At 41.5% G+C, this 26,129-nt stretch overlaps 1 protein-coding gene across 10 annotated transcripts in view; it reads right to left on the bottom strand.

The window, feature by feature from the left end:
* The window catches only part of AKAP13 (A-kinase anchoring protein 13), a 186,842-nt gene that overhangs the window by 39,491 nt on the left and 121,222 nt on the right, over positions 1-26,129 (bottom strand). For 6 of the 10 annotated variants that reach the window (XM_018069671.2, XM_018069674.2, XM_018069675.2 and 3 more), the window contains 5 exons: positions 18,052-18,133; positions 14,075-14,211; positions 7,161-7,507; positions 3,984-4,037; positions 1,252-1,314 (listed from right to left, as the gene is read on the bottom strand). In XM_018069671.2, coding sequence (XP_017925160.2) covers positions 1,252-1,314; positions 3,984-4,037; positions 7,161-7,507; positions 14,075-14,211; positions 18,052-18,133 — 683 coding nt within the window. The remainder of the gene's footprint in view (positions 1-1,251; positions 1,315-3,983; positions 4,038-7,160; positions 7,508-14,074; positions 14,212-18,051; positions 18,134-26,129) is intronic. The other 4 variants (XM_018069679.2, XM_018069680.2, XM_018069673.2 and 1 more) reach the window with 3 other exon arrangements.

Genomic DNA, 26,129 nt, shown 5'->3' with positions numbered 1-26,129 from the left:
AAATGAAAGGGAAAACACACTCCAGACTGTACAGATGATTTAAACAACCAGAGTAGTTTTAAATTCAGGTAGACTTGCAGAGTAGTGATTAATGTTCTGGAGTCCCTTAGAAGCATTAAGTGGCTGATAAATATGCACCTTGAAAGCAAAAATTGCAATAAACATTGAATAAGAAGATTTGGTATATTCAAAAGATTTTTTTCATGGTAATTAATGAGAAAAAAAGGCTGGTTGAAGCATTCATAATTTAATCTGCTTTAAGAAGATTGCAACTCATCAACGTGTATTTATAGCAGGCACTAAAAAGTTTATTCTAAAACACCTGTAGAGAGAAATCAGTCCCATTTCTACTGATTATTTAGAGCAGAAGAATATTTTTTCTTACATTCCAAGGTGGTAACAGTGATGGTACACGGTGCAGAAAAAAATTATGTACTTGTGACAAAACCAGCTAAAAGCTGCAAATATTACCCCATGAAATAGTTATCAGTGGGTGATACTGTTCTGTAATTTGCTGATTGGAGTATATAGACCATATGTAATTAAATCTGTAATAGGAAGGACAGATTTTTCTCAATATCTACTCTTCAGAAAAAGAGTTCAACTGTTCTACCCACAACCAGCAAGAATAGCCAGAGAAAATGCAAAAAAGCTATAAAATCTGGGGGACTGGTTTCCAAGCAATATTATGTGTAAAGAGGTGACCTGCAAACACCAATCTCAACTCTGGGACTTTCTGCAGAAGATGCAATCTTTAAATGCCTGGGAAATTTTCATCTGAGGTGATCAGATTGATTTTTCACAGAGGGTTTTACATGATTAGCCTCTTTGAAGAAAAAACCAGATCTTTCAATTTACAAAGAATAAGTCTGTATGAACTTAAATCCTTTAAGAGATTTATCTGGAACAGAGCAGTGTTGAATCATATTTAATCTTGTTCTGATTCTCTGGCTGACACAATTATCATTATGATCATTGCTGTGGAAAAAACACGGCTTAAAGTCATCACGGAGCAGAGCAGCTCAACCCAACAGTGCAGCTTCTTTAACGCTGGAGGCCAGTGAAAAGCAGCCACCACCTTCACCTGCACCCCAGCTCAGAAGATCCATTCCCAAGACTAATGGCTGAAAAAGCAGACCAAGCAAACAAACACGTGCACGCTTCAGCCAGAGCAGCGGTGGGATGCACGAAAAGCTGACAACAGGGTGCTTGCAGTGCTCCTTTGCTGCTGCACATTTATTCATACCATACCTTCTACAAGTAAAGTCAGGACCCATGGCAAGGTACTGTACGCCTGAGGGACACCAGCTCAAACTAGGAACATCAAAAGAGGCAAAGAAAGGAAAAGGGCAGTGATTATTGGATTGTTATGGAACAGGGGAATGGTAAAAGACTCTCACTTTTACATATCTTGAAAAAAAATCCCGACCAACCAACTCAGAAATAATGCAGTAGCATATGCCTGGCTGCACAAACACACCGCAGTGCCCCAAATGCCCGAGGTTACCACAACACAGGTAGCAGGACAGCCCATGCTTCCCCCAAACCAATCCCATTGGTGTACAATGTACTGGAGAAACCACTCCTCGTGGAGAGTGAAGTTCTTTGGGAAAAACATGACTGAAACATACCAAAGCCAATTCTGCACAAGTAATCACACACAGCCATTGTGTTAGTAATGATTAGTATTTTTCTGGTAACTCTCATCCTCAAATCAGAAAAAGAATCCCTTATAGATATTTAATAGTTTAAGTCCCCTCCAGAGAAGTATTAACAACCTCAGGCTACGCTTGGGAAAAATAAGGAGAGAGAGACCATTCTTAAATGCTGCACAGCAAGTCATTGAAAGAGGCTGGAAGGAAAAAACAGGCTTGTCTTACTATTAACTTGGGATTAAATCAAGAGTGTTTCTGACTAGAAAACCTTTCAGCTCCCATGCCCCAAAAGAGTCTCAAAGTTGCATCATGAAAGACATAAGAAATGCAAATACAGTATGCAAATATTTTAGTTGTTATTTTAAACACTGCTTTTGTTATTTTTTCTCTGTCAGCTCATGGCCCAATTGCAGGTTTTGTAGACACAGAGAAATTCATCTTCCTGTCAGCTATGACATATAAATGATCCCTAAATCCTGGAAAAGCTGTCCAGGAAACATACATCGTCTGAAGGGAATTTTGCATCAGCACAGATCTGCCAGAGCAGCACTGCACAAGTCCTGCTCCCAGCCCCTGGCCTGTGATCCATGCAAGGAGAGGACATGGCCAGAGAACGCTTTGCTCCAGAACAGGATAATAACAGGAAAATAACTGCTACCTGTTTTATAAAAGATGTTAATTGGGTGAGGATACACCCAAGTGCTAAAACTGCAGGGAAGAGAAGAGCAGAGGGAGGGAAGAAGAGGAGCCATATTTATGCAGGAGGAAGTTTGAAGGTGGTGTAAGATCCCAAAGAAGGAAAGAGAGCTTTTGGCAAGGGCTGTGGAAAGCACTCTTGCAGAATCACAGCCCTGCTGGGGAGCCACCCACAATCTGTTGGCAACACTATAAAAAACAAACAAGATCAATGCAGAGCATAAAAAACGCCTCTGCAGAAGATAACTTAGGGAAGGGGGACGAGCTGTTACCTACATCAGCCTTGTGGGAGAGCATAAACTGTTGGAATCTGTTTCAGGCTGCTGCTCTGCAAGTGGGGTTAGAGAGGATGATATCAAAATGGTTGGGAGGCCAGAAAAAGAGAGAGGGTGCTTATGAAAGAACTGCCACACATTTCAGATAAGACTAGGGATTTTAGGTTGCCTATCTGAAACATTGTCTCCATTCTACATGTAAACTCAGTGTTTCAAGTTATTTTGACCCTAAAAACTGACAGGGTTCCTACAGAGAAGCCATAAGAGATGACCGATAAAGAGATGTTCATTTGCATGAGCTGAGAAGACGAGCACTGCACGGCTTCCTCCAGAACACACTTGATGCAAATAGAGTGGCTTCTTAGAAATAAAAAAGCGTGTTCTTTTTTAAGAGTTCTCTCCTGAACTGTACAGTACTGCTCGTAGGGCTTCATTTATGCTGACGCATGATAAGGCACAGGGATTTTTTTGGTCATAGTATCACTGTAACATCTTCACATGTGGAAATGTGGTAGTTTGTTTGCACACACATCACGCCATCCATTTCAAGGGAAGGGAAATACTGAGTTAACCTGCCACAGGAGGAGAGGTAGCAGGCTGTGGGAGATGAGAAGGGGTTGTACCACCGAAGAGGAGAGGTTAAACTGCTATATTTTCTTTAGCCTAAAATGTCTAAGTGTGGTCAGTACACATCTGCTGTGTCAAAAATTAAGTGCCCTGTTTTATATATTAATAGACAACACAAAGGTTACGCGAGTGAAAATGCCTATCTGCATTTTCCTCATGAAAGAGGATCTGAAAAAACATGAAAGTTTGCTATAGAGAAGAAAAACACATGGAAATAAAGAGAAAAACACACCTTACTACCTATTTTTTTAGGAAGATGATTATAAAAAACATAAAACCAGCAAAATTAAAGCCATTTAGTTCAACTAGCTGCAGATCTGCAGTGTTCTCTAAATGTGAGATTGCGTCTGATCCATTCCCTCCCCACGTGCCCCTTCTGCAAGTCTTGCCAGGAGTCCCTGATGTGCTTTAAATCTAAATCACACACACGCTCCCAGGTAAACAATCATTTTAACACAGCTCCAAATCTTACACACAGCAAAGGCCAACTAAATGATATCTGAGACTTCTCCAAGTTATTAACATATCATCCTGGAGAAAATGGCTTGGGCATGTGCTCTGTGGGGCAGAAAAACTGCCCTGGGTCAGACTGGAGAGGGAAAGCAGCCAAGCGGGATGCACACCTCTAATGCCAACACTTCCAGAGGTACTACGGGTTTACTAACATGAGAATATGGAGTTAGTAGACATACAAAGGCAAAACAGTTAGTTACATTAGTTGGCTTTGTACCTTCTCCTATGAATGGGAGGCTTCTTTATACCATCCCCCAGAACTCGCATTGAACTGAAAATGAATCATGGAGAGTGGTCAGCAGCTTGAATGGAAAAAAAATGAACAAATGGTAGCTAAGGGATTAATATCCCTGACACACAAACAGAGGGAATGGACATACAGGGAAAACACAAAATGAAATACTAAAGGAAGTAATGAGTCTCTGTGTTCCTCCTCTCTATTACAAATAAATCCGGGTTTCGGTTGTTGCATTTTGTACAGAGAGAAGGTTGCACAGGTATTGACCATATTGCAACTTTGCTGCTGCCAAAGCCAGGTCAGTTTAAAGTTTAGATAAGGCCAACCTCTTTGACAGAAGCTGTTAGCAACAGTGATTAACACCAGTTCCAGTTCTGCAGTGCTTAATCCACCAGTGGAAAACAGCGGCGTTTCGTCCCTCGGCCGGAACATTAAACACACTGCAGCATTGTTGAAAGACAGGCATTTCAAATCCCCTATGAATTTCAGGAATTAACTGAAGGATGAACATCCTTTTGTGGCAACCTTGTTGGTTTTCTTTGTGTTTTTAATAGCAAAATGTAGACATGAGGATTATCTGTGAAGTTCATTTGAGGAGAGAGGGGAAGTGGAGGGGAACTGAGCATCTTTTCACATTTCATTTAAGATTATTACCTTTTTTTCAGATCTTTTCTGTGAACAAACTTTTACGCTTGTTCCTCTTACAACAGGTAACATGAACAGTGGAAAAGGCCAAATCCTAAAAAAGACTGATTTTTTCCTGTAGGTTTTTTGGGTCCTGTATCAGGAGCTCTATTTAAGCTTGACTTAGCTACATATTCGTCATAAGGGGAAAGACTGGTTTTGGTGTGGATGGGGGCTGGACCAGGCTGCAAGTCCTTTCCTGGGACAGAAGGCACTTCTTAGAGTTCAGTTGATGGTGCAGTCTGTCACCATCAGTGACAGACACCTCCTCCTGGCTCCACAGCCCAGTTCTAATCCTTGGTCTGGTTTTGGTGGCAATTACACTTTATTTGGTTAATTTCTGCCCATTTAGTGAGTGCACCCTGCTCACCTACAGAGCATAGAAGTGCCATGGGTGCCCATGGGAGGGGAGAGAGTGTGGCAGGTGCTGGGAGCAGCACAGATCCAGCACATCAGCAGGACAAACCTTAGCTAAGGCTTGTGCTCTACGTTACTTCACTTTAAAGATTTGCAAAAGGCAAGTTACAAATAAGGCTTTTTTCCCATTAAATGAAAAAGTATCTACTGCATATGAAATAAATGAATAAGGAAACACTCCAAATTTAACTGATTTCTATGAAAGTCACTTCTTTGTGCTTCACTTCCTCAGTATTTGTTGTTGCTCACTAAGCCACCAGAGACTCAACATCACAACAGCCTCATGTGAAAAGAACAAGGAAAACAAGAAAATAACAAACCAAATAATCCAAACTCCTTTCTAACAGAAGCATAAAACCAAACAGAAACCAAATCAGCACCATAGATCCACCCATCTTTTCTTTTTTAATTAACCTATGTGACAGCTATCCTTATGTAGCCACAGCTGTATCTGAGAACATAAGAGAACACTTACTGTTCCTTTTACTCATATTTTCTTACATTTACAATGAATGTATTTTCCCTTATCAGAAACAGCCTCCAAATCTGAGCAGAATTTAACCCCATCTGTTCAGTGTTAGCAGTGACTGCCAGCTATGCAGTTTATTACCCCCAGAAATCCTTATGCAACAAGTCCTACACTTAAAAATAAATCTCTTCAAATGAGTTTAAAAGCTTATGGATTCATTCTGTCATAAACCTGCACGTATGTCATATGTTGACTCTTTTGTAGCTTTAAAAAGACAAGTATTACTTAATTTATGTAAATATTACCTGAGTACCAAGAATGAAGCCCAAAAAAAGGTGACAGTGGTAGAAAACAATAATAATAAATCTTTCATCCTATGTTACTCAGAGGGTCCTGAATGTTTTTCAACCTTGACTTTAAAACCTGAAGGGTATACAATATTCCCTTACTGACACCCACTGCTCCTAATGTGTAAAAAGAATGCACACATTCCTGATGGGAGGCTGCTGCCTCTCCCTGGATTATCCAAACAGGTCAGTAAAAATTTACCAGGAAACAGTTGTGAGTGGCCAGTTTTAATTTAATGCCATCCATCACCAAATGCAAAGACTCTCTTTCTGTTAAGAGCAGACCTGAGGCCATGAGGACGGCAGCAGGCAGACAAGACAGTGGCACTGCACTGCATGCCGGGGCCTGCAGCCTCAGTGAGCTGCAGGGAGGAACCTGGCCCTCCTAAAACAACTCAGTTTTAATGCTCTGAAAGCATTTAAACACATTAAAAACACTGGCCAAACCTCCACTGGATTCAGAACATGCAGGGTTTGACCCCAAGTGTCCAGCAGCCCTGATGCTGAACAGAGCATAGCAGGGAACCTTACACCAATTACTGCTTCTCGGTCTGCATCTTCCTTTACTTCATCTTCCCCACTGAGAAGGGGGACTGAGCAAATTTTTCTCCCCCAGTCACTTGGCACCAGAATTTACACACTCACGTGGCTGTTATACCTCTCCCTCTTGCATCTTCTGAAAGAACTACTGGGAAAACTACTCTTTTGAATCTTCTCGGACACCACCAGGGGCATTGGTGATGAGTTAAGTGGACTTACTGTCCAAGACAGACTGAGGTGGAACCAATTCTGTGAAACAGGGATGACCCACCTCACCTCTATGAAGAGCCTCCACACCATTTCTAAAAGCCTGTGCTATGTCTTAATACAATCAGAGCAATAATGGCCATGTTTATTTTGTGATCAACAAGATTTAACACTCCAATAATTCCCTTAGCAAAGCCCTTCATATAGAAAGGGGTGATGACAGTTCTAATGTAAAACCTTTCCCAAGGTAATTCCATTTACTCTGAAAAGCTTAAGCATACTGTAGATATTAAGTACTTTAACCCTGAACCCTGAAAGTTAATTTAAGAAAAACGAACAAACATATGTTAGGAGATTGTCTTCAACCCTTGGAGTGAAAAAGAAATAATCAGAAGCGATGTCCGCACTCTTCTGTTTTATCATGCCAAGCCTAAAGCTCAAATAAATGTACATGAATGGGTGTAAAGTAAATCAAAGCAGCTCTACACTCACCTCCTCTGGTTTATTTCTGCTTCGTTGGTGGCATTCTTCCCTGGCCCCCAGCTGTGCCGACGGAAAGGAGACAGTGGCCGCATGGAGTTGCGTAAGACAGAGGAATGGGTGGGCACATCTGTGATACTGTCCAGCTCCTCTTCCTTCTCTCCTCCCTCAGAGGCCACCATGTTGGTGCAGCTGCCATCCAGGCTGTGCCTGTCCTTGGGCTGGGCAAAGTTAACAGTCGGTGGGAAGGGAAGGGATGTGTCGCTGCCCAGGGATGAGTTCCTCTCCAGGGACATGGTGTCATCTGCAGAGGAACTGGAGCTGGTGACATCACATGCAGACTGCTCCTCTTCAGGCTGCTGTAGGCAAGAAGAATTAAAAATATATCAGAGTAGAATCATAGAGTGGTTTGGGTTGGAAGGGACCTTAAAAGATCAGCTAGTCCAACACCCTTCCCATGGGCAGGGACATTGCTCACTAGATCAGGTTGCTCAAAGTCCCATCCAACCTGACCTTGAACACTTCCAATGAAGTGAATACATTTAGCATTTTAAATAAATGCAAATATTTTATATTTCACATGAGCTGAGAGATTTCTTAGTTAATAGCTTAAGGCAAATTAACCATCACAGAACCAAGACTTTTTGCTTTGGTTTCCAAAGAGGGTCAAATGCTCTGCAGGGTGATCTCTTCCACCCTTGGCTGCCATAACCCTGGGCTCCCATCTCAGGTCCTCTGCCTGCCTTCCTCTCCCTAATTCCACGTTTCATCCTGCACAGCAAATCCTGTTCCTCTCACCATTTCTGGTTAAACCTATTATTAATCAAGGTGCCATAAAACTGCCAAAGGTTTACTGAGAGCGAGTAATGGGAACTGGGTCATCACAACTCCTGATGACAAACTCCAGCCTCTCCTGTGAGACCGGGATCGGCTTGTAGAGCTTAAGGCCAATGCACTGTTCTACTGCATCATGCAGCACAAAAGGGACAATTACTCACTAGCAGAAAATAGACAGAAAAAAAATAAAAGCTTAAATCCCTGTCCCCTGCTACTTTCCATTAAGTAGAAAGTTAATACCAGGGTTTGCAGTATTTTTCAAATCCAACTGTAATTAAAAAAAAATATTCTACAGGATCAGCCACCCTGTATTACAGGTCTCGAGTCATACTGCAATTTTTGGGTTTAGTTTGCTCAAAAAACAGTATGTAGAAGCCAAATTGGTTCTCTTTGGCCCAAGGCCACATGCTGACCATACAGCCTGAGAAGAGCCCGTGTGCATTCTGCATTCCCCGTGGCTAACACAAAAAACACAAGCATCTCTCTGACATCACCTCCAGTCTGAAATGGTGTTTGCCCTGAGGGACCTATGTGGGAAGTTTCAATTTATCCTCCTGCAGAGCCCTGTGCTGTATCATTTAAAATAATAATAGTCAGAATGCTCTGTCAGGCCATGTACAACAGACTATTCAGCAAAGCCACAGCGGGTAATTGTCCTCAAGCAGTGGGCTCAGAGGGCTGGGCAGAAGCTGAGCACTGGAGGAGCTGCAGGCTGTCAGCTCTCATTTGGCAGAAGACTGTGGGCTGCAAAATCCCGTTCTCAGAAGGGAGAGATGGACATCAGAACCCACAGAGGGCAGGATGAACAGCAGTGCTGTCTCACGGAAGTCCTGACCCTGGATCCCACCCCACCGACTTCATTCAACTCCAGCAGTGTTAAACACTCCAGAGACTTTTGCTTTTCTGTGCTCTTTTTGATGAGCACACATTGTAAGCTAAAAACATTTTATTTAACTGAATAAAAAGAAACTGAGATGTTCAAAAAATGTTCTAATCAAATATTTCACTATTTAGAGGGAAGACCTATTTCATGCTTAGCTATTTTTTATTCTTAGAAGTTTATTTTTATTCTTACAATTTTAACACACAGTTATGTTCCTAAGTTGGTTTAAATAAATGTTATCCTATTTCCCTTCTTACATCCACCAAAGAGAAACAGAGAAAAAAGAAAGACAGCATCCACAGGACAACACCAAAGAACAATATACCTTCTAAACACAAAATATTAAAAAATACACACTAAAAATACATCCCCCCCAAACATTCATTTCATGGTAAGGTATGTCGAATATTAATGGGGAATTTCTGTAAACTCTATTCTGTAAACTACTGGATTTGACAGATTTGAGTAGGAGTGTAGGTTAAAAGAAAAGGGAACTGAAATGGACGGCCTGTGAAGGTTTTGATGTCGTTTGGCATTATTCAAGATAATCTGATAGTTGTGTGAGTCATGATGAGAGCTCACTGAACTGCTAAAATACAGACCAATCAAGTAGTCATTATGTGGATAATACTCCTGCAGTAGAGGAAACAGTCTGCTTCACTTCTGTGAGACAGGAAAATACTGTCAGACATTAGGTCAGGCTGGAGGGGACTTTGAACAACCTGGTCTAGTGGAAGGTTCCCTGCCCAAGTCAGGGGGTTAGAACCAGATCATCTTTCAGGTCCCTTCCAACCTAAACCTTTCTAGGACTCTATGACTGGGGCAGCACAGCAGGAGAGGAGAGGACTGTGCAAAGTATAGGATAGTTTGGAAACAATTAACTTGCATGCAAATCTAGCAACAATAGTGCAGAACACCAAATTATTTACGGAGGAATTAGAGTAAAAAAGAGGAATTTTTATTTCCCAGATGAAAATACTGCTCCAGTTAAAAATAAAGAACAAAACCCACTTCCCTAACAAGGAAGATTTAGGGTTGCTATCATAAAAAGCAGTTCAAGGAGATATTTGAAAAAAGGGAAATAAATGTGGCCCCTTTTAACTTTTACCTTGAGCATCAGACTGACGACAGAACATAATAAACAATTCCCTTGAACTTGTGGCCCATGCTTATTCCTCTAAAAATATTCTGCCTTCATTTCAATGACTTTTTTTCTTAAACAAAGAAAACAGTTAATATCAAAGAGGAGACTGTCTGCAAAATGCCAAATGTGGCTGACACTTCTAAAACATCTATATTGTAGTCACCTCTGCAAAAAATCAGCTATCTGGCCAAGGGCCAGTAAATATGCATTTCTTTTTAATCCTATTTGAGTAAAAAAAGACACTATTTGCTGAACAGAAGTGGTTCTCTAATGTGTTCTTTTCCTACGAGAAAAATGAAACATTAAAGAAATATTAATTTTCTTCAATTTAGGCTTGCTGGATTGCACCTCAACAAATTCAGCCCTTAACTATGACCATAAACCTCATGGCTGAAAAGAGCTTTTACAGATATTTGCTAATGGGCATTTTCTTTGCTCTCAGAAACAGTACTTGGTGAGAAGCTAGTAAATAAAAATCAGATAAGGCATAAAAGGGAGTATTCTGAGAAAGAAAGCATGTGCTTCTTCAAGAATCAGGATAAGGGAAATCCCTAGGATGGTCAGGGTATAAGATAACTTCTTCAACTAAATCTCTCCACTGTAGGAGGTCTTGATAAGGGGAATTAAAATGCTCTTTCAATCATTGCTGTGATGACAACGTGCAAAGGGCTGAGACACAAACCTTCTCTGTCACCTGATCTTCCATGTGACAAAGACATTAAAGGTGTTACAGTATTTTTAAAAAGAAGATGAAAAAAATTAAACCTTGGCATCCTGAAGTTTCCTTGGAATATCTTTACACTAAAAGTATCAAGCCAACATCTTTGGTTGGTTTGACATATAATCCAGCAGAATCAATTTTTATTTGGATTTGCCTATGGCTCCAGGTTCCCTAAAATTAACCTCAATAGTGGCCTCCTATCAATTATTTATCATAACTTTTATGATTTGGAGTGGAGGAGTCTTCCCCTTTCTGTTCAACCTTTTAATCCTCTAGGTTTGTATTTTCTGCATGGTTGTTGCGGTTTTTGTTTGTTTGTTTTTGTAAAAGAAACAATAATTCTGAAAAATAAATGCAAAACACTTGTGCATTTGTGTATTTCCTTGAGTAAACCAAAACAAAAGCAGAAATTAAACAAAATTCAAGAAGCTGACTTGCAGTCCCTTCCTCTGGAAATGATCTGTGGGCTCCGGACTCCCTTTGCCCGAATCATTTCCCAAGAGGCACATTAAAAAGTTTCCCAGTAACGCAGGATTTCGGTGGCAGGTTAAAAGTTAAGATGAGCAAAGCGTATGGGCTCCACCCCAGGATGTTGCCAGATGATTGTGAGAGATGACCTTATGCAGCATGAATCATTCAAGAAGGAGGGTGCTGCAAAGCCTGCCCAGAAGGCTGTCTGAGATGGAGAAGGAAAAGCAGGATGAAGAGGACATGGCAATGGAGCGCTGACGCAGAGAAAACAAAACACTTTGCTTAAGCCATAGACTTGGAAGCAATTTCTGGGTCTCAGTGACAGCCTCTAAAGTCTGAAAAAACAAGGCAGGTTTTAGTGCTAAAGCTCCCTGAACCCAGCAGCTCATGTTACACGGCTCAGCACAACATCCTTCAGGAAGAAAAGAGACAAGCACAGGAGAGGGCAAGGAGGTGGTACAGAGCACACATCAGGCACCAGGGACAGGTTAAGGTACCTGCAGATTTTGTGACCCCATAGACCCCAATGCTTCATGGCCCAGGGACAGAACCAGGGTTTACAATCTATACATTTCAAGTGATGTCTATGGAAGCAGCCCAAAGACAGACAACAGCTTGTTCTTCCCTCAGTTTTCTTTCATGTATTAAGCAGTTAAAAAAGGAGTTTTTTCTACAGTAGAAAAACCCAACCCTAGTAGACAAAAGTTCAACTCTTGCTCCACAGAAAGGAGAAACAAGAACTGGACTAGTAATAACAATAATCACCGTGACACCAAAAGGTTTGAGATCCTCTTTTTGTTCATAAACATATCCTCTCTCTTCTCATTTGATATGGAAATTGTACTATTTAATAGGTTTATAACTTATCAACTACACCAAAAACATGCATCTTACAATATTTTTCAGAAGAAAGATTACAGGCATCAGTTATTTTAGTGGTTATTAAAAATATGCATAATTTGCATTTCTACCAGCTGGGCTCAGTAGTCTAAAACCAAAGAATATTTAATTAAGGAACAAGCTCACAATGCTAAACTAGTGTCTCTGGTCCTCCTAGAAATAACTTTAACTGTAGAAAAGGTACTCGGATAAATCCTGAGAAAGGAGACAAGGAATCAAATTAGTCAGCCAAACGGAGACAAATAAAGCGACTGAGGTTGAGATTAGCTTTGAATAACTTCCTAAACTCAACTCAGGAACCTTTTGAAGCCATTTGCAGAAGAAGTCTGCAATCCACCACATAATGAGAGCAATGCAAAGGCTGCCAAATTAAGAAATTCTCTTTCTACAAAGAAAAAAATTTCCTCCCTTTGCCCTCTCTCCACTGGCCACTGAAGATCTGCTTTCCCCACCACTTCTTCCTTTCCCTGCAGCATCCCTGCTACATTGCACGACCTGTTCTTTTTACGTTTCAATTTTCTTTCTTGCGTTTGGAGAAGGTAACTTTCCAAATATAAAAGGGGAAAAAAGATAAAATTCTGTATAGTATAAAATTTGCTATGTTCCCACAGCACTATTCTCCTACACATCCCCATACAAGCATTAAATCAAGCTCAAATGGCAGTTGGCTGTTGGAATTTTGGTCACTCTGCACAAGAAAACTGAAGACAAACAGCTCTGACAAACAGCCTTATATTCCCACAATCCATGGTCCCGGATCCCTTTGAGAGTAAGATGGGAAAGGGTGAGGCTGGTGAGCTCTGTGCCCTACCACATGCATTAAGGATGAGTTTACTGTTCATTTATAGCACATGAGATCACTTAGCCTGGGCTGTGGTGTTTCCCGTCCTGCTGGAAAATATTTGCCATCATCTGATTTGATTTCAGCAAACAGAATTTTGTTTTATTAAATATATTTCTCTGAAAGCAAGTGTGAAAGTTACTCCAAAAGTTTAGTTTTTCAGAGCAGGAGCTGCATCTGCTCAAACAGGTGAGCTGGAGCTGCACCAAAGTGTGTGATGGAGACCAGCGTGATGGCTGCTCTAAAGAAGGTTCACATCCCTTTGATTCTGCATCACTATACTCTTTCTGGGTGCTTTTTCATCATCTACTTACGGTAAGAAAAGTATAAATAACCAGCAAGGCAATCCTTAAAGAGCAAAAACTTAATCACCTTCTGAATAAATTCTGGCTGCTCTGACACAGACGCAAAAGGTTGATGCCAAAAACCTCTGCTCAGGAGGCTGACTGTCTCTCAGGTCTCTCCCACTCCTCCTTCTCAGCCACGAGCAACACAAAGGGCACAGGAATGACTAAGGTTATTAATGACTTCTGCTGTTGATTTTAAGCAAACTTGAAAACATTTTCATTCTACTTGCACGCAAACAGGCATTAGAGGTATGTCGCCTAGGCAACAAAACTATTCCCTGGAATTGGCCTGAAGTATTTAGAGTGAGTGTTTCCTTCCTATCACACTGAATTTACAGAAAAACACTGGTTCCTCTGAGAATTACAGTATATAAATCTAGAGGTGTCAGCACAGAGGTCATCCTTTGCTGGAGAAAAGCTCTTTGTTACATGGGTTAAAGATGGATTTCATATTGTCTGTGCAATCCCTAATGACCTTGCAAGAAAATCCACCTTTTCAACTGTTCCTCTGGTGCCTGATTTACTTTTGGACAGACAAAATTACTTTCATTTTTTTTAACACTGGGGGCTACAGGTTTTGGAATTATGTTGCAAGTAAATATATCCCTCATGTTGCTGCAACTGAGGAGGAGACCGGATCCTTCCCATCTATTTCTTTCCAGGATAATCGTTTCCAGGTTTCTAATCCACCAGTGAAACCAAGATGATCTCCATTTGCAGTATGGGTTTATCAGATCAGGCCTCAGAGGTTTTTTAACCATATCCCAACCAGGCTTTCCTACCTTTCCAAAGACAAGGTCTTCCATCCCATCACCAGACAAGGGGAAGAGGTCAGACTCGCTCCCGGACTCTCTTTTAAGACCACCCTGTGACGAGGCACAGACACCACTCAGCCCATCCTCCAGGAAGTTCTCACATTCTGTGGGAGCAAAGCAGAAAGAGTTATGACCTGATCCGTTCTGTAGCATCCACACATCCAGCTTGCACACTCTCAGTAAACTCCAGGATTTAAACCAACAGCTTTATAACTTGTGCTCATCTCCCAAAACCATGCATGCAAGTTCTCAATGTATCCAAGAGTTTAAAACTCCTTTTTAATGCATCATTGAAGTACACAGTGCAAACTGAAATTCTGCATGAAATAGCCATAAACACTTGTAGCTTAAGATGTTGATAAATACGCTACATATCAGGTATCCCACACAGGGGATAAAGGAACGTTTCCCATTGCAGTTGTTTTGCAACAACTGCAAAATTAGGTTCGTATTCAATACATGTAGAAATATAACTTGACCGTATTTACTTTTTTTTTAATTAAAGAATCAATTCCCTCTAAATGCCAAGGTCTTCTAATGCATATTTGGTCGATTATTTCATTCCTTCTTCTACACTTCTTACTGAAAAAACACTAGTGTGACTTCCATGACAAATTTCACTTTCTTAAGATTCAAAAATTAAGTGATTTTTTTAAAAACTCTCAGTTTTTGTAACTCCTGACATTGAAATGTAAGCACATTGCACCTCTTCTTTCTCAAACACTTTCAGCTGTTTGCATTGGGCTGATCAGCAGCACAGAACTAAGACTGCAACCTCTGTGAAAACTCTTCCTTTCCAAAACCCTTAACAGACAAGTATTTGCACAAAAAAAATGCCTGTATATAATTTCATCTGTTCAGTCTTCAGGCAAAAGTATTAATGACAATTTTGGCAAAACCTGAATGTTCTTTGCTCCCAGTTCAAAATATTTTCTAATTATTAGTATTTTTTAATTAAAAAAAAGGTGTTACTTTGTAACCTGCTCTAACTAAACATATCCAAAATGTGCTCTCTTGTCTGAAGAGGAGCCAATGCAATAAAATATTGGTTCACTCTTAAATTACATCTGACTAACTCTGTCCTTGGTGATGTCAAGCTTAAACATCAATGCAAGGACGAGTCTGGGAAGCTTGAAGTCATCGCTTTTCCTTCCCCATCCTTAACCTGTGCCTGACAGCAGCTATCAAACACTCCAGCCACATCCCAGCTGATGGGAGTGACTCCTCTGCTGGAGAAAATAATATTACTTTGACAGTGGTGGGGGTGTCCCCATTTAGGGTAGGGGGAGTCAGAGCCAGTCGGAAACCCCATTACCCCGTAGAGGAGTTTCCACACCACAGAGAATTGGAAAAACACTTATTGGATGCTGCAGCTGCTCCTGTTCCCCTTTCGGTAAACCTGGAAAATCTGAACTGCTTTTCCATCACCGAGGGGGAGAAGGGAGGGGGAAGAGAAGAAGAAAGTGGGAAAAAAAAAATGAAGGGAAAAGCAAAGACAAGACGGAGCTGCTGTAAGGGAACGGGCCAGGGTGCCGGCCATCCAGCTGGCAGGCAGCAGAGCATGTCCACAGCCCAGACTGAAAAACAAAGGGGCTCGAGCCACGTTCCAGTGGAAAATCACAGGGACAGTCCAGATGTGCCGAGGGATGGATATCTCACCCTGATGATAAATCATAAGAGGCAGCGAAGCCTCCTCTGTTGGAGCCTCCCAGGGACAGAGGACATGAAGTGTTGGGGAAAGATGATGAGGAGCAGAGAGATGGGGACACCCCCACACCTCAGCTCATGTGTGATGAGAAACTGATTCCCAAACCCTCTCTTCCCTCCATCCTCCTTTATTTTCTTTTGGGGATGTGTGTACCTTCTCTCCCTTTATCACAGTTAGCTGGGTTTGTTTTGAGCTGCACAGACACTGCACAATGCTGAGTTCCATCTCCACACCTGCCGTGGCAGCCTGGTGACAGCGCTGGTGTGACACAGGGACTGTGACACTGACTCCTGGCACACACACACAAGACACACGCACTCCCTGTGCACTGCACATGCTGGAGTTATAGCACAGCTGTGCTGCTCTGTTCCTCTCAGGTGGAAACACAGTGATGATTGGAATGCATTTCTGCACATCGTATAGAGGCAAAAAAAAAATCACACAGGAAAAAGAAAGAAGAAAATTTCCATCCAACTCCGTTATGTATATTCTCCAAACCTTTGTGTCCTCCAAGCCAGGGCTGAGCCCTCCAATTCCATGCTGATAACTATATATCTGCTACAATCCTCTATGCACTTAATTTCAAAAGCACTGACAGAAAATGAGAGGCTCCATTTTCTGGAGTTACCTTCTAAGATCTGAGGACTCTGTCCTTACAAGCCATTTCAGCAGGATTATTCAGCACACGAAAAAGGCCTAATTCCTTATCAAGTAGTGTATTTTTAAGTTAATCACATTATAACAGCTAGTGGTTTTACTGCTGTTAGGTATTGCCACATTCTTCTTGCCCTCTCTACACTGCCCAGCACCACAGAGCAGCTGGAGGATGCATGTGCAGTAATGGCATTATTTCTAGAAAGGCCAGAACCTGCACATTAATCTACATAAACACCTGCCTCTTTGTGCTTGTGCTACAGACACTTATTACTACAATTATTAATATAAATTTGTATATACAGATATCTAATTACATAACTGTTATAATATTTCTATAGTGTGATATTGCATCAGATAAGTAATAGGTGTGCAACTGATACTGATCCATAAGAATGCATGATTACAGATTTGGCAATTCAAATGAGTGCATGTAGTTTTGCAGATTAATGGAGTGCAATAACACTTTCCTGAAGCATAAAAACCTAGTGCCAAAAGGCAAGGGATTTGAGGATACAATTAATAAAGAAGCAGCATGGCAACATCACAGGTTCTCCTGTAAAAATACTCTTGAAACAGCTATTCACTATTCTTCTAAACAGAGCAATTTTTTTTTTAAAATAAAAAAGCACTTATTTAACTTTGATGGGAGCTAGAACTTCTCCTCAGAATAAAACCCTTGAGTTAGTAACCAACATTAGGCCTTCTTAGCCTACACTCTCAAAAGATTTGGTTTGAATTTAAAATTGAAACTCAGTCTATTTTTTTTCAAGTCTCTCAGAGAAATTGAAGGAGATTTGGGTTAGACCACTGCTCATAAGGACAGCAAGGCAAGAAGCCTCCTCTCTACGAACAGTTCAAGTAAAGCCCCTATTCAAGGCCCTAATAAATTACTCTATTTGTTTGGAACATGCATAATCCAATGAAAGAAAACACTTCTTTTCTTATCTTGGACACCAACCCCTCTTATAAGCTTGCCCAGACAAGATTTTCTGTCCCAGTGGAGGAGCCAGAAAGCCCCAGCCAGCACACAGGGCTGGGAGCTCGGCATGGCCGGTGGGCAGGGTGTGGGAATGATGGCTCTGAACAGCCTTCCTGCTTCCTGAAGCCTGGAATCATGGCAACTTTCAGAGAGAGGAAAAAAAAAATAAAAATATCAAGCCACTGATCTAGGTCTAAATATGGATTCAGGAGTTCGAATTTCTGACTTTTTTTTTTCTTTTACTGTATTAGGGTTAGCTAAAAGTCGGTCCTTTTAGCTAAAATCCATGTCTATAAAAACCATGTGTGCCCCACTGTACTTTTGAAGTTTATTCAAAAAAGAGGAAAAAAAAAATCAAAATGCTGAAGTACTCTGAATGCACAATTATCTGAGGAGGTGACACACCACACAGCTCCCTGCAAGTCAAGTGCTACAGCCATGTGCTAACAATGACTCACAGCACATTCATCACACGGTGTCTTCAGTTTATGTGTTTTCCCCGTCAAGGCAAGGGATGCCACAAAATAAGAAGAACAAGAAGGATAGAGAAGGTGAGGGGAATGGCTGCTGGTCTGGAGCTGCCATCAGCACGCTGCTCACCTGGAGACTCCCGTGTCCGCTTGCGCTCCAGCAGGGAGGGATCGGGACACGGCTCCAGCGAACACCAGCTTTCACGGTTTATCTGGAAAACACACCAGAGCACATCAAACAAAGGCCACTCTCGCCAACACCCGTCAGTCTCTTCTGCAATGTCCCTCTGCATCGACCAGCAGATACAGAGTTATGGCTTAATTTTTTCCCAATAATGAAAATGTCAAAAGTAACATAAGATCTTTTTAATTTTTTTTTAGCATCACAAAACAAACCATTAAAATATGCCAAAAAACTTTATTTCTCCGTGGAAAGTTTGATTTCAGGGTGGCTCCTACCCAAGGAAGGAGTTCAGAGGGAGGATGAGCCAGAGTTTAAGCTACCAGTTGAAGACTAAACACCCTGGCTTCAACTCCCACTTCCATCTGTAGTGGGACTGCAGGCAAAATACTCCTCTGCTTTATGCCTCAGTTCACTACCAACAGAACAGCAATTCCTTACCACCCACACTGCTGTACAGACAATCACCTCAGAGATAGCAAGGTGCTCTGATGCTGTGGAAATGATGGCTTGGGAAGTGCCCAGGTCATGGTGAGAACAAGAAGCACTTTGGGTTTGCATTAACTGAAATGATGATGATGATAGAAACGTCCATTTTAACACTAAGACACATCACATGGTTTATTTTAACAGCAGCCCTTATCATCTTACCCTGTCCCTCACCCTTTCCATGACTCCCAGTCTTTCAGCAAGGATGACTGATCTGTTCTCAGTCTTCTCCCTCTGCCTGTGCTTTCATCTTCCTCACTCAGGTTGTGCTGTCCAACATTTTGACTCTGAAGTCTGCTGAACTATCCACAACCCTTGGTCATCCAACACCTGCTTCACATCACTTTTGTCTCCAGTTGGCAAACTCTGGAAGCCCCTTTACTCTTTCTATTGTTTCTTCGAGGCAAATGCCTTTATTTGTCAAATGCATGCAAATCTCACCTGTCCCACACAATGAAATCCAGAGATTATTTCCCCTTCTGACCTGCCTCAAACACACAGGATCTCACACATTAAGTTGTAGCTAAAAGAAAACTACTGAAATGGATGACTTTGCCTGATATATCAACTATTTCTTCTACCCTCTCTCTGGTTTTCATTTTCTCTCCTGAAATAATTTCCTTTTCTCTATGTCAAATAGTGATTTTTTTACTATTTAGTTTTAGCCTCTGACCCGTGTTCGACCCTCCTCTGTGATCCTGCTCTATTTTTGCAGTCCCTTGCTGGATTCTCATCCTCTCACCGGTCGCCCTTCTCCTATGTTATGAAATGCACTGGTTTTGCCTTTTTATTATCTTTTTTTTTTTTTCAATACAGAAAAACCAAGATTCTCCTACCCTTGACCTGACAGGATGCTTTGACTAATGACCCACGTCCTTGTTTCCTTTCTCACTGAGATCATGGAACTTGTTACTGCAGTTGTTGGCTGGTGCTCCTCACTGCTCTGGCTGCATCTCCTGCCTGTCACCCGAGGGGCTCCTGCCAGCACCTCTGCTCACCTCCTGCTCTCCACTCCCCCTGACCTGTCAGCTACTTTCTACGGCACATTTTTCTTCCTCAGGTTTTGTCCTCCTCCGTACTTCTGGGATGACAAAACAGGCTTGGAAGAGCCTCTGACAGGTCAGCTAGTCTCTTTCTGCTGCTCCAAGTCAGGCTCAATTATCATCTGAGAGGTCTTAATCCAACGTGCCCTTAAAATCCTCCAGTGGTGAGGATGCCGTGACCTTCTCCAGTCAGCAGCTCTTGCTGACAGAGACAGGGAGGGAGCAAAGAAGATCTGAGAGAGGAAAACGAGCAGGAGTCTCTGAGAAGAGGTGAAGGAGACACTGTGCTCTGCTGGAGTCAAGTCTCCAGGGCATCTCAGTGCACATCCCACATGGACATTCTTCCCCACTTTCATCCAATTTTATAGGCTGTTTTGCTTAGATACAATGTACACTTCCTAGCAGTTACTCACTGACTCTGCTTATACATACATATTATATACACATTCATCCAAGATCCCATTACACCTCGCTATGCACACACATCTAAGATCCCAGCCTTCCCTGCACCTCTTCTCAACACACACACCTGCATATCCATCTTCTCCCTTTTACATACAGCACATCTATATTAAATGAGGTGGAGAGGGAAAGAGAAGCAGTCTGAAGTCTGAGAAGGGTTTTTGTAACCAAAAACTCAAACCAATGATTTTTTTGTTTTCCAAAGGGACACAAAGATGTTGAATTTTAACTGTTACATGGACAGTGGGGCACCATTTGGATTCTTTCAACAGAAGACACTCCCTGTTCTCAGTGAGGCTGTGTGGTATTGAACCTGAGCAACTAAACTTAACTGTAGAATTTATCCTTTTTTAGTCTTAAAAGAGCTGCAAAGTCAATAAATACCACTTTATGACTGTAAAATCAATAAATATCATGTTATTATCCTTTTCTCTCCAGATAAAGCAGAATCTATTTGCACCATGGTTTCTTACATTTTATTAAAGGCAAATCTAGAGGCTGAGCCAGAACACATGGAGAAGGACAAATGCAAATGTGCTCAAGTCCACACAAATGAAGGAACGATCCAATTCAGATACAAAATCAAATTCTGCCTCCTTCTGATTTGCTTGCACCTAACTCCTTCCTCATCATATTGAGTCTGACCCTTCATACTTTTAAACAAATCTCCATTAAATTTAAAGGAGCTACTCCTGAGTTTTACTGATATCCACTAAGGGAAACCAATTATTAAACATCCCGAGCAATAATTAGCAAGAAAGTAAAATATAAGGAGGTTCAAGCTGTCTGTTAAATAAACTATATTAGGCTGAATTAACATTATATTTTTGCCCTTAATAGAACCAATTGAGTCATTCACTGAAAATGCATTATAGACATTGGCACTTTTTCAAAAAAGATTTGAGTATTTTTCCCATTTCCCAGCCAGCTCTCTCCTCAGCCCTGTGGCTTTGCCAAGTATTGAAAACGTCTGCTTTTTTCTGTTAAAAAAAATAATGAGAGAGTAACACTGAGGCTTAAGGTGCTGCTTCAGATATGCCTTATTATGTACAAAATGAAACATTAAAACTAAATATTTATCTCAGTAGCCCTAATTCAGGAAAAACAATAATCACCACCATCAAAACACAAAGGAAACCACTACTATATACAAGTATTCCCTATGCCAAAACGAGCCCAGACAGGACTTGAGGGAGGTTTACTGAGTGCTCTCAGGAAACTGGGTGGTCTGTAGATACTCAAAACACAAACCCCACTATCCACAGCTCAACACTGATCACTGGGATCCCTCCTCAACACCTGAATTCTGTTTGTGTTTACTCAGGACTAGTGACTACAAGTACAAACAGTAAGGGTTGGAGAGAAAATTACCTTTATAAAAGCACCTCAACATCAGGAGCTGGGTAATGCACTAGTATGAAGAAATTTGAAGTGAGGTTGTCTTGGGATTTTGTGGACATGTGAGCATTAAATGTGATAAAACTATTCCTCTCTTCTTCCCTCAGTCTCTGTTTAGCTGAGAGAAGCCCAACAACAGGACCACAGGCTGGTGGCCACAGAAGATGATAAAAGCCCTACACACTCTCTGATTATAGCCCACTGATTCCAAGCATCCCAAATCTTTGTGGTGGGAGTGGAGGATGCTGTGGTGTTCTGATGGCAGAGGGAATATGAAACAGCCCCTGGGAACAGAGTTTCAATACAGCTTTTGAAGAAATGCCAGGAGAGAACCAGCTATTTTCCACACAGAAGCCTGAATGTGTTTATCTGCAGCTCAGACACAGAATGAATCATGGAAGCACATCCCCAGGCACAAAAGACTGAATCCCAAAGGATTTTGTGTTTGCCTGTGAAACACTAGCAGACTAAATGTTCAAAGAGGGCTTTAGGACACCAGCTGGAGCTGCGAGCAGCCGGTTCGATTGCTCTTTCTGGGCACACACACGTATTTCCTGACTCTGAGACCTCTTCCTGCAGACATTGAATTTGAAACTTAATGTAACTTAATGGAGAAACCTCTTTGCATAAGAAAAGGCCGGTGCTGGACAACCTGTGAGACAAACAGGGCTAGGGTGTCCTCAGTCTCACAGGAAAAATGAGCCCAGACTCTGTTCCCAGACTCTTCTTTCCTCTCCCCCTGCACGAGGGTCTTGGCCAAGGAGCTATCTAATCTCCTGCACTGCTTGAAGTCCTGTGTGGTGCCTGCCTGTGAAAACCAGGGTTGGGACCTCCTTCTCAAAGACATTTCAAAAATATCTTCTTCTAGCAGAGCAGTGTGCTGGAGGGTCCCTAGGAACGGGTACCTTGGGGGCCAGTGGCTACCTGGTTCCCATGTACCTCTCCTACCTTTCCAGCACAGAAAAGTCCTTTTCTCTCCCTCTGGCTTTATTTTAACTCTTCTTGCCTTCCATCTCACAACAAAGAGAACCCAGTGACCTCTCAGGAAATCTTCTGCTATTTTAGAAGTTTGCACTTGCCAACCTCACTGGTAGTGATATAAATCAACACCTCCAGAGCAGAAGGAACCATATGAATTTAACTTCCATTTTCTAGTAGATCTCTAGAGATTCCTCTTCCCTCCATATTGTTTTAACTTTGTCCTAAATTTACAAGTTTCCATTTCTCTCCTTTTCTTTCTCCAGCTTCCTGACTAAGATCTACATTGCAGTTAAAACCAGATACTACTGCTGATAGGAAAATACTTAGGAGACTAATTCTAGTTTGCTTAGTGTTTCATTAGGTACCTGTACACTTACTGAGCAACAACTGACACACCAGAGAAGATTTGAAATATCCACTGTAGAACAATAATAGTAGAAAAAAGCACAAAATTTTAAATACAATTATAACTAATTTCTTTAATAATGAGAAATGATACAATGCTTTTTTTTTCGGGGGGGGGGGAATATATGTAGACTAATTTTTTTCTAGGAACTCCCTGTTCCTGAAAATTTCCTGTAGGATAGTTTCATTGAAGAAATTTGTACACATAACTAGAATTCAATGTTTATACTGAACAACTTTAAACTTTACAATTCCATTTACAATGGAATTATCCAGTTGCCTCTAATTCCTGCACTAGAAACAAAAACAACGGTTGATTCACCCCCTTCACAAAATCCACCTCTAAAGATCCTCCAAACCTCTTTCAAAAAGAGCATGAAGAATGGGGCACCTGGGGAAGGAATTTCCACTGTTTTCCTTCAACATCTGTTGCTGCAGAAAAACTCCATATACACGAAACTCATAAGAGCAAAAAATCACTGCTTTGGCAATCATCTTGCCAGACAATATTAAGAGCAGACATATCAGTTTGCTTGAGAATTCCAGATTTATTTTTTATTTAAATTTTTTTTGTAATCTCCCTGTGTATTTTCTTAGCTTTGGGGGAAGATATTAACATGTGGATGCAGAACACAAAGACACTCTCCAGTGTATGCCAAAAGGGACAACACTTGCATTTCTTCAATGATTTCTACGGAGATTTTTCTTTTAGTACTGTGAATACATGACAGGGAGCTTTTTACCTTTATAGAACTGGTGACACCACATCAGGACATTTTTTCAAGAAGACTCAAAGTGATCTCGCTCACAGCAACAAGCGAGCAGTGCTGTAGGAAACTCATTAAAGGATTACACCAGAAGAGGCTCCTACTACCACAGGACATGTTACATGACCGAATAAATCAGCACTTTGTGGTGTAAGAGCAATGCTGAATTCCTAGAGTGTGTTTTTTCCCCCTGGCAATGTTCCAGCTGGGGAAAGGAACGTGTGCCCCAAATACATTTTCCAGCCCTTGGCACTGGGATGTCCTCCACCAGCAAAATTAAGAGTCCTGGTAATGACAAACTTTAATTAAGCTTTAAAAATAACAGCATTGGCTTTGCATAAATACCCTCTCTTGACTAACTAACATATGTGAGCAAAATTCCCACAAACATGTGTGTGCCTAAGGTGAAAACACATTAACTTCATTTAAGTTGTCCTTCCAGTTCTAATTCTACATGAGACACAAAGAGAAAAACTCAAAAGCTGTCCACATCATTTTAAATACAATTCTCACCTTCTTCAATAACCATAACAGCATGGACAGATGTAGGATTAAAGTTCAGAATTATTTTAGGGCCGCAAAGATTGATGGACACTGTGTACCCATCACCAGGGGACGGCGCCTCCCTCAGATGAACAACCCCAAAGAAGGAATGAACTTGCTTATGTGTCGATAAACCAAAAACATAAAAAAGAAAAAGCTAAGTAAGAAAACATGCAGTGGAAGGAACCCTAGTTTCAGTTAATTTGGGGACCTTCTCCACATAGTACTTCTAGCTCAGGATGCTGCAAATGACCCTTTGCCTTAGGTGGGCAGGGTTCATTCCAGAGGATCGTCTCCGATGCTGAGGTAGAGCTATCAGAGCAGCCAGGGAGCAGAATAATTCCAAAATGCCTTAATTAATTATTAATGCAGGTTTTAATTTCACAAATAATGTTCTGATCTTTAACTGGAAGCCAAATGGGATTGGTTCATCTGGAAAGCAGATAAATCAAACCTCAGTACCCCAGTTATGAAAAAAACTTACACCTACTGCCTACAGTTAACAGTTTGAACATTCACATACAAAGGTAAAATGCAGATAGAGGCAATAAGCAGTTATAAAACATTCCCAGCTGCAATTGCTCAGTCTCCCATTCCCAAAGTAAGCCCAGTTCTTACTTCCTAACTCTGTTCATCCACACTTGAACACTTGTCTGACTTCACATGCATTTGAAAGGTGCCAGCCAGTGTGGTTTTTGTATTCTGTCCCCAGATATATTTGTGGTAGCAGGCACAACATAAAAATGAGACAGGGCTGCCAACACACACATGGGCACACTGAGACTTCCCATTTTGGGCTTGCAATAACACAGCACAGACTGCTTTACCCTGCACGTAGCTGCTCAGAGCTCAGCAAAATGTTCAGACAAGGAGACATCCCGCATACCCCACATCTTCTCCCTCATCTGCTACAAAGCAATCCCAGCAGGAGAAACGATGGTAAATTTTTATGTCATTTCTGCCTCATCCAGGCTTCGCTGCACAGTGGCAAACCACTCTGTTCAGGGACCAAGTTCATCATGGTTGCATTGCTGCAGCAGCCAGTGAAGAATAATGGAATCACAGAATGGTTTGAGTTGGAAGGGACCTTAGAGATTAACCAGTTCTAAAGCCCCTGTCATGGGCAGGAACACTTTGCAAGAGGCCAGGTTGCTCAAATCCCCATCCAACCCGGCCTGGAACACCTCAAGGGATGGGACATCCCACAGTTTCTCTGCTTCAGTGCCTCACCTCCATTACAGTAAGGAATTTCTTCCTGGGATGAAGTCCTACCTCTGACATAGAGGCTGGGGCACAGAGTAACCTGCTGCCTCTTGCTTTTTTCTATGTGGGGAGGAGGAAGAAGCTATGTTAAAGCCAAAAATAACTGTGTGCATCAACCCTCAAAACTGCTGAGGTTGATTTTTTTCATAACTCTATAAGCCACTGTTTCAGGCACAATCTAAACATGGAAAATTCGAGCCTCAACACAGTGACCCTTCAGAAGACACGTGCATTGCAAAATAATCAGCAGGAACCAAAACTCTTTTGTGACTGTATCTAAGAATGGTTGCAGTCAATGCAAACATAATCCCATCTATAAGCATTTAATACCCAAAATGACACAAGATCTTTGTTCACCACTTGTTCCAGTTGTCCTTCTCCACCAGCTGATTTTATTTTCTATGTTACGATTGAGTCACGATTCGTGGAGGTATTTAAAAGATGTGTAGACGTGGCACTTGGGGACATGGTTTAGTGGTGGGCTTGGCAGTGCTGCTCAATGGTTGGACTTGATCTTACAGGTCTTTTCAACCTAAACAGTTCTATGATTCTATGATTACTGAGTTCTCTGTCTTGAAATGAAGCAAAGAATCTATTCATCTACCACTCAAAGAAACTACATTTTGCCCAAGTCAATCTTCAGGCCAAACTGAAAGCTGTTTGGTGCTTTGCAGGT

Source organism: Manacus vitellinus, unplaced genomic scaffold, assembly GCF_001715985.3.
Source record: "Manacus vitellinus isolate BGI_N305 unplaced genomic scaffold, ASM171598v3 scaffold_16_pilon, whole genome shotgun sequence".
In the NCBI taxonomy this organism is placed as follows: Eukaryota; Metazoa; Chordata; class Aves; order Passeriformes; family Pipridae; genus Manacus; species Manacus vitellinus.
Note: the sequence above shows the minus strand (reverse complement) of the source record. Positions and strands in the feature narration are given on the sequence as shown.